General features: G+C 33.5%; 1 protein-coding gene across 2 annotated transcripts; it reads right to left on the bottom strand.

Moving 5' to 3' along the window:
• Positions 1 to 2355: 2355 nt before the first annotated feature.
• Positions 2356 to 7598, bottom strand: LOC139843286 (protein OSB1, mitochondrial-like). Of its 2 annotated transcripts, none has more exons than XM_071833357.1 (5): positions 7075 to 7598; positions 4595 to 4733; positions 4378 to 4489; positions 3683 to 3789; positions 2356 to 2678 (listed from the first exon to the last, which is right to left on the bottom strand). In XM_071833357.1, the coding sequence occupies exons 1-5, from the start codon at positions 7554 to 7556 to the stop codon at positions 2496 to 2498; spliced, it is 1023 nt and encodes a 340-aa protein (XP_071689458.1). In that variant the 5' UTR covers positions 7557 to 7598; the 3' UTR covers positions 2356 to 2495. The 2 variants fall into 2 exon arrangements, with proteins under 2 accessions (XP_071689458.1, XP_071689459.1); XM_071833358.1 differs by having other exon boundaries at positions 4381 to 4489.
• Between the last annotated feature and the right edge of the window lie 2186 nt (positions 7599 to 9784).

The following is a 9784-nucleotide window of genomic DNA, read 5'->3' as shown; positions in this document are numbered from 1 at the left end:
AATATAACATATTGCATGATTAATGTGTAAGCACACATTAATGTCCAACACATGCACAAGGTAAGAGCAATCTCTAGTTGGCACTTGGTGACCATCCTAAATGTATCTACGTGTATTTTAGGATTACAAGTCTTTGCTAGTTACACTTAAAAGCATTGTTCTTCATTTAGCCTTAAGTAATCACTAAGTCATATTTAATTGAAATTAATATCCTAGTGACATTAGCTTAAGTGTGTTGGTACTTGGTGATCATACTAAAGATACCTAGATAAGTTTTAAGATCACAAGTTATTGATTAACAGTTATGTGTTATGCCTAATCATGATTAATGTGTCATTAAGAAGTAATTAAGCGTAATTAACCAAGATTAGTGTTTTTATGACTAAGACTCAATTGAGTATGAAAAGGACATCTATTCTAAGTGTGTTGAACAAGGTTTCATGAATTATAGATGTCGGAAACTAGTCAAACTAAATTTGGTCAAAAATTGTGACAGAGAAAACTGCGGTCGCACTACGGTTGACCGTGGTGGCGACCGTGCAACTTGATTTCACAAAACTGCGTTGCAATTCAGTTTGGGCTTCTACGGCTAGGTATGCGGTCGACCGTACCTTGACCATGTATTTTGCTGATCTTTATTTCCATTCTTTAAGTTTTGTTTGACTTGATCATTTGCAAGATAAAGTATGGATTAGTGACCTTGCGTGTTTTATGTTAAGTTGTCGGTCATCATTTATGCATATGTATGTGTCATCATCAAAACATATTCTTTGGTTAATCATCATACTTAACTTTGTCGTTTAGTTCATTAACCAACATTCAACCAACAAATATCAATACCAATAGCAATACCATATATTTATATCAAACTTATGCTGCTAAAATGGTCTAAACGAACTCAAAAAAGTTCAAAAAAACATCTACAAAAACATCATCAAACAACTAGTATTTCCAAAAAAACTCGACCTACTAGAACCGGTTCCAAAACGGTTTTTTTAACCGGTTTGAACCAGTTTTTAACCGGTATTTTGTTACCGTTTGAAACTGGTAGAACCGGTTCGATTCTTGAGAATCAGATCCGGCTCTTGAAGAACAAGTTACTGCTAGAACTGGTTTCAATTTTTCGGGGCTGTTTTTTTTTTTAAACTGGCGTGTACCTCTAATCATATACGGAGTATGTTTTTTAAATTATGTTTTCTGCATGAAAAAAATGTAACTAAATGCAAAATTTGCAAACATTTGCTTGTAACAACTAACAAAGCAGCGCAAACTTACAAAACATCAACACAATTTGATTTAAGAAAGTTTGTCAAAATACACTTTTTTCAAAGTTTTCTAAGAAAACACACTTTTTAAAAAAAGTTTGGCAATATACACCATTAAATCGAACAACAATTTGTCGACCACCATTTAGTCAGGTCGACCACTTCTTTTTCAAGATAGCCGACCAAACTTCCATAAGAGTTTGGTCGACTGACTTGAAACGGATGGTCGTATATAAAGTCGACCACATTCCAACACGGTCGACCAACCCTTGGTCGACTACTTTGATTACAACTGCTACTGTATGTACACTTGAACAAAAAAAAAATCAAAATGCCCTTTCGAAAAGCTTGCGTTCCCTCCAGACCCTAGTTCACCAAATAATTCGATTTCTCAACAATAAACCCTGAATCGATCCCATTTTATTCACCAATTGCACCATCAGTTCTTGATCCTCCCAATACCGTCAGTTCTTGAGACCTTTATACGGTCAATCAGTAGCCATACCTAGGGAGAATGTAATGTGGTAAGTGGTCAATATTATGCTTTAAGATTAAATATGTGTTTGTATTGTTATTTGATATGAAATAAATGTGTGTTTGTATTGTTATTTTATTTTATATAAATGTGTATTTATTTGATAGTCGACCAATTGTTGGGTCGACTGCCTTTTAAACTTGGTCGACTATATAGTCAACCATATCTAACATTGCAGTCGACCGTTCCCTGAAGACAATATGGGCGACCACCTTGCAAAAGAGGTGGTTGAACAAGATAACAAGTTGGTCGATATGTACCTAATGGTGTATATTGCCAATTTTTTTAAAAATAGTGTATATTATTTCCAAGACTTTGAGAAAAGTGTATTTTAACCAATTTTCCTTTGATTTATACATGAATAACAAATAATTCAGTTTACAAAAATTTACGTAATTACTTATAAAGAGTTAAAGACGACAACCGTTTTCATCTAATAATGCTTTTCAGTTCTGGATGTTCACACGAATAATTATATGATCCTAATTATATTGTCTATTTGTTTACCAACACAAATATAAAATGAAAAATAGGCCTAGCTATAATAATGCACTGATATTAAATTATAAAAATCCATACATAAAAACTAGCCTTCAAAAAACATTACGTACCATGCAAACCAAATTCATTCAACTACGTGCCTCACAAATTCATATAAACAAAATTTAATGATGTTTTATTGTGTCAAAAATAAGTTAATAAGCTGTCAAGTTGTCTCCAAACATAGAAGCTGAGCGTGAACTTTGAGCGTTATAAGATTCCATTCGCGAATCTAATACTGATAACTGAGATTTAACCCACGTCGGATTGTACCTCCCTTCGACCCATAAAGCTTCACCTGTGTCTTTGTGTTTGAAATCAGGATACTTTGGACCCCTCTGTCAACAATTACAACAAAATTTCAAATTTTATATATGAAGCATTTCAGTGGACTGCTGTATAGATGACGAAATGGGTGGTATCAGTTTGGGTTAAAATGGACCATATTGTTAAACTAAAATATTATCACTTAAACTATAATATTATAACCACAATTCAACATCTTTGATACTAATGCCTTAGAAATTAGAAGGTTGTATGAACTGTGAAATACTAAGTTTGACTACTACTCCAGTTCTCATATAAGCCATCTTAATATTTTTTTCTTTGACCCATTTGGTTTAATCTCAAGATTCCCAATTCTAATCATTGTTGTGCAAATTGTCACATTAGACTTGGTCATGAGTACCCCTAATAATATCAAACGGCGCAATTTCAACCCATTTGTCAAAAAATGGATCAATATTAAGATAATAAGATAAACATGAGGCAACACAAAATGTCAAAATGTATACAAATGCTCACCACCTCCTAAATCACACTATTCAGAAAAATCAATTTTTATCTAAGTACAAGTTTTTGTAACCCTACAAGGGACAATAACCTTTAGCGAAAAAAGGGTCAAAGAGTATTGACAAGTCAGCGCGCAGTCACATTAAGAAACTAGTTAATACAGATAGAGCTCGATTGCTAGAGTTTATAATGTGTAACTAAATGGAAGGAATAAAATCGTTCAAGTCCCAAAATCCACATATTTACAAGTTACAACGTAACAAATGGTTCTCTCTTTTCTTTTTTCTGTTTTCTTTCTTTGGAATTAGTTATTCATTAAAAGAGGGCAAAAAGTGTGAGCGACACTTAAAAGTTACCATATTATTTTTTTTTTTGAAAAGCAAGTTGTTGGCATCGAATACTCTCATTTGCTACGCACGCACGCGCTTTCGGGCTATTTGACCCAAACTAAGAGACTAAGAAATTAAACCCTTTGACCGGTTTCGTTTGACCAACTAACAAAAAGTGAGTAAAGAAACAAAGTGATAAGGAGTTTCATATGCGTGCGTACCTTGTTCTTCCTATTATCCCACCATTCACTAGGATTAGCAAAGAAAGCTTGCCATAGTTCCTCTGTGGACCCTGTACCATTTGCTGCGTAACTTTTTTGCTTTCTACCTGCACCAAGACAAATATACAAAAACCGACGTGATGTTACTTGTAGTGGACAACTAAAATGTATAATTTTCGAGAATATGATTAAAATTATCTTATATAGTTAAAAAACTAGAAAAAAAAAGGCAAGAACTTCCATGTTGGAGACTCTTCGTGTTGCCCCATATAAAATCTTTTCTTATTTGTTCTTCTTATTCCCTATTTCTTTTCTTTTTTAGAAGCTAATTTATTTTTCAGATATTACATATATATATATATACTAATACTAATCACCATGAGAATTTTACTGTTCAGAGGGCTATTTTTGTCTTTTTCCAACTGCTGATGTCAGCACGACGTCGTAAATGTTTTTTTTGTATTTCCAGTTGATGACGTACGTCATCATGACATAATAGGTAAAAACCCTTAATTGCTGATATTTTGGCTGCTGACGTCATTCCTTTTTTTTCCCCTTTTTCCGTCTCTTTTTTGGGCCTTTTCCTTATTGCCCAAAGAAGTGGGCCATATTCTACAAGTGACCGATCAAAACCTTGCTAACAAACGATACTACCCTTTTAAATCTAATGCAAGATAAAGAGTAATAGAAGTAACTGCCTGTTGTAACCGAACTCGAGCTGGAATTGTAGTTGTAGTTAAAGTCTCCGTCATTAGATGCCGCTGGAGGTTGACTTTTTTCGACAAAATTCAGCTGTTGAACAACTACCTGCAATCATATAAAAATTGAAAACATAAACGTGTATTTAATTGAGTAGTATAGGAAACAAAAAGTTAGGCAGAAATCAAAAGGTTAAGTGGATTAAAATGTAACCTTATAATATGTTTGTTGTTTCCCATCGTCGCTGTCGACTGTATCTGAAACCAGACGACCCGATACATAAATTTGTTGTCCTTTCTCGACATGCTGAGAAGCAATATGCGCCATCTCATCCCAAAATGTCAAGTTAATCCTGGAACCACCCATAAATGTGCAAATGATGATTTGGAGCATACGTACAGGTGGCAAAATGGGTTGGATTGACCCCAACAAATGATTTTTATCAATTCGTTTGAATATTTATTTGGAACTGAAAATATTTGAACAGCACTTTAAAGCAATGATAATTCAACTACTTTATGATACAAATTTTGGCAGTCCATGCATTTGCTTACAGTTTATGAATTTTTATCTTCTTCTGAGATAAGGATATTACTCTGTATAATGGATGTAACCTCGAATAAATTGTAACTTTACACATCAAAATTGTAACTGTTATATTGTAGTATAAATTTCCAAATACTTGCAAAAAAGTGATACCTTAAAGACAACGTGTTCCTACATTTTAGTCTCACTACAGTATAACTAAAACTTTGAGATGTGTTTGGTTTAAAACACGGAATCAATATGGCTATGGGTTTTCACGAGAATGAGAACCATATTCCAAACCACCATAAATGGGTTTGGTGTATGCCTTTATACCTATAGCTGAAAAGCAATCCCATTACCAAATTCATTTATTGGTACCCATACCTCTATTGTCATACCTCTTAACCAAACACACCCTTACTCTGTAAAGTACATATAATTAGATATAACTTAATCTTACATAACTCTGCAATACTACATGGCATGGTGCTTAAGTTCCTCTGTTTCAATCTTTATTTCAACCAAGCAACAATAGATCAACACCATCAAACACGGTTTCATAAATAGTTCAAAGCATCTAAATTGTAACGAACTTTCACATACCCTTTTCATTGTATGTAGCGAACATCTTTTTCTACCTATTGACATAGCATAATTTATTACTACTTCGTGTGTATGTAAGCGAACTTCAAATCTTCCGTAGCAAGTAAAACGACAACACGGTTACGTGGCAGTATGTCAGGTCACAATCTAGGTCACTTACATGCAGTGTTGCAAAAAACCCGTTTACTCTCCGTTTAATCCCCGATTAATAATTTTTAAGGGCAGTCCGTTCCGATTTTTGAAAATCCGTTTAATTAATTGGTCAAAGTCGATTGATGGGTCAAAATCAAATTTGGTAATCAAAGTCGGTCAAAGTTAAAATTGGTCAACATTTTAACATGAAGTTGAACAGGAATTTAGAAGATTTTGAACAAAATGAACACTTTTAAACAATTATGTTACACTTTATGTTTATACTTATGGTTTTATTCTATGTTTTCACATATAATTTTTGAAATTTAATATTTTAATGTAAATAGTACAATCTGATTAATCCCCGATTAATCCCCAAATTTCCGATTAATCCTACCAAAGTCCCGACCGATTAATCTCCAAATAGCGAATTTTGCAACCTTGCTTACATGCACTTTAACAAAATTATTGTTTATTACATAGTTACATAAAAAGGTTAAAAGCAAGTTCATTACTTACAACTACATTTTGATTTAATAAGCCATCTCAAGATAAGCTAACGGTTGGGGTCCTCGTATCGGTCACGAGATAACCTGGTTAACTCATTTTATAAGAGTTATTGCCTTATCGGGTCACTACAATTTCAAAAGGCAATAAGCTCAACTTTGATTCCTCATGACCAAAACTCCTAAGCTCAAGTTGATAAGCTCATCTACATAATGAGCTTATCTGTAGACTTTAGCTGATAAGCCCAAAGAATAGGGGGTGTCTGGGATTGCTTATTTAGGTTTCCAAACACCCCCTAAGTTGTCCTATGATATTAATTTTTTTTTTTTGAACGGCGATTTTTTGGCATCAGTAGATCATTTATTTCAACGACCCTCGTCATTTGCACGTATCACACACGTTCGGGCGGAAACCCGAACCCGATCGACGGTACACATCCATTCGGGCAGTGTTCCTGGGTAGAGGTCCATGAACGAATCCGGTAAAACCTCCCTATAGGGTCGATATATACCACAATTATTCGTGTTCAATTATTTTAAAGAAAATCGTGTCATCCCTAAGGATCGAACCCATGACCTTTTCCTATCCCATGACACAAAGTACATGGGGTGAACCGTTGGGCTATGCCCGCAAGTTTGTCCTATGATATTAATAAGTAAGTCTTCATATACATAAGAGAAAACAAATTATATCAAGACCAAAATAATAATATGGTTAGAAAAACATGACTAAAATGACCAAGATGAATATTAACAACAGGCTTTCCAATTTGATATATAGGATAATAAAATAGCACAAATCGAAACTAAACTTCAAACATTAACACCCTAACATTATAATTTATATTTATATATTTATACTTAAAATTAAAAACAGCAATCAAATAAACATATAATCATTAAACAATTCAAAATCAAACTTACCAGGTAGTATCAGTAGACGATTTTCTAACTGCCAGACTACACCAAGCAAGTACCTTTCCAGAATTAAGTTGTTTAAACTCAACAGGAGTACCAACATTTCCAATAAGTTGTACATTATTACATAATTCTTTTTTCCATGTAATTTCACTAGGTTTTGGGTACTGTTGTTGTTGTTGTTGTTGTTGTTGGTTGTAGTTATTGCCCATTAACCCTTTTTCATACTCATACTGACCACCGCTATATCCGTTACTAATTTTGTTGCTGTAATCATATGGTGATGTTGTGTTAACTGATAATCTGGCGTTAAACTTTTTGTCTAATGATGATGATGATGATGATGATGATGATGATGATGATGATGATGATGATGATGATGATGATGATGTGTGGATACCGGTGACGGGTCGGGTATGGGTTATGGGTTTAGTGGGGATCCGTTGAAGGTTATTTGTGAAGAAATTTTGGTTGAGGATTGAAGCCATTTTTGCAGTCTTTTTTCTTGTTAGGGATAAGAGTAGAGAGTTTCGTGCTAAAAACATAAACATTTGAGTTGGAGTGCTTTAAAGGTTTTCTAGGGTTCGAGTTTGGTTCAACGCAGCCTGGCCTGACCCATGCCCAAAGTAAAATTAAACAAATTAAAAAAAAAAAATTACTGCATAAATCTCCTAAAATTTCTAATACTCTCTTGTAGTAAATTTTTTGCCTTTTTTTGGGACTTAAATCACGGTGAGAATCCTGAGATTAGACTTAAGAATATTATATTTAAAAAATATAGCCTCGAGTGTTCATTTTAAAAAAATTTAGACATTCAAAATATGATTGTATGCATTGTAATTTAGTAGTTTATAACTATATTTAATAGTCTATTAATATTAATATTAATATAGTAATAGTAATAGTGTTGGAAAAATATCAATGTTAGTTCATTTTCCCCGAACTTTGGACATAAATATCTATATGTATGTCGCATATTTATGAGCGATATTTTATATGGTTATGTAGCTCTTGACAAGGGCTTTCCAACGATATATTATGTGTCCAAAGTTACATAGTGGTGAATGAGATATCGTGGTTCAAAGAGAGGTGTTTGCTGCTAGAATTTGAAAGAAGATGAGGCTGTTTTGGGTGACTCTACACCTAACCCATGGGGGTATTTTTGACCCATGACCCACCAGCATTTATTATGTCATGTATGGTGTCATCTTCATGTTGATGTGGATTAAGTTAACCCACTATATTAACTAGCACCATTACCTCATTTGCTCTCAATATTCTATGAGTATTTTGTTAATGGATGGTGAAATTTTTGGTGTATAAATAGGCATCATATTCCTCATTTGAAATACACACAAAAATTGCCTAGCAATAAAAATACACACTATCTCTTTTCTGGGTTTCAACATCAATGATCACCCAGTTCGATTATCTATCAGACAAGTGTTCAAGTCCGGCAGTACGCTGCTTCAGGACCAGTGTACCCTGGTGAAATGTCCCGTTCATATTGATTATAAACGTTCCATATTAATTGATTCGTTGCGAGGTTTTGACCTCTATATGAGACGTTTTTCAAAGACTGCATTCATTTTTAAAACAACCATAACCTTTATTTTATCAATAAAGGTTTTAAAAACATTACGTAGATTATCAAATAATGATAATCTAAAATATATTGTTTACACACGACCATTACATAATGGTTTACAATAAAAATATATTACATCGACATATGTTTCCGGAATGCAGTTTTTACACAATATCATACAAACATGGACTCCAAATCTTGTCCTTATTTAAGTATGCAACAGCGGAAGCTATTAGTATTCACCTGAGAATAAACATGCTTTAAACGTCAACAAAAATATTGGTGAGTTATAGGTTTAACCTATATATATCAGTCGTAACAATAGACCACAAGATTTCATATTTCAATACACATCCCATACATAGAGATAAAAATCATTCATATGGTGAACACCTGGTAACCGACATTAACAAGATGCATATATAAGAATATCCCCATCATTCCGGGACACCCTTCGGATATGATATAAATTTCGAAGTACTAAAGCATCCGGTACTTTGGATGGGGTTTGTTAGGCCCAATAGATCTATCTTTAGGATTCGCGTCAATTAGGGTGTCTGTTCCCTAATTCTTAGATTACCAGACTTAATAAAAAGGGGCATATTCGATTTCGATAATTCAACCATAGAATGTAGTTTCACGTACTTGTGTCTATTTTGTAAATCATTTATAAAACCTGCATGTATTCTCATCCCAAAAATATTAGATTTTAAAAGTGGGACTATAACTCACATTTACAGATATTTCCTTCCTCGAAAATAAGACTTGGCCACGGATCGATTCACGAAGCTATACAAATATGTACATATATATCAAAGTATGATCAAAATATAATTACAACCATTTTTATTATGTTTTAAAGATTTGAGTGTATTAAGTCAGCTGTCCTCGTTAGTAACCTACAACTAGTTGTCCACAGTTAGATGTACAGAAATAAATCGATATATATTATCTTGAATCAATCCACGACCCAGTTTATACACGTCTCAGGCTAGATCACAACTCAAAGTATATATATTTTTGGAATCAACCTCAACCCTGTATAGCTAACTCCAACATTACTGCATATAGAGTGTCTATGGTTATTCTAAATAATATATATACATGGGTCGATATGATATGTCAAAA

The sequence above is a fragment of the Rutidosis leptorrhynchoides genome, chromosome 4 (genome assembly GCF_046630445.1).
Source record: "Rutidosis leptorrhynchoides isolate AG116_Rl617_1_P2 chromosome 4, CSIRO_AGI_Rlap_v1, whole genome shotgun sequence".
In the NCBI taxonomy this organism is placed as follows: domain Eukaryota; kingdom Viridiplantae; phylum Streptophyta; class Magnoliopsida; order Asterales; family Asteraceae; genus Rutidosis; species Rutidosis leptorrhynchoides.
The sequence above is the reverse complement of the archived record's forward strand: the minus strand, read 5'-3'. Positions and strand labels throughout refer to the sequence as shown.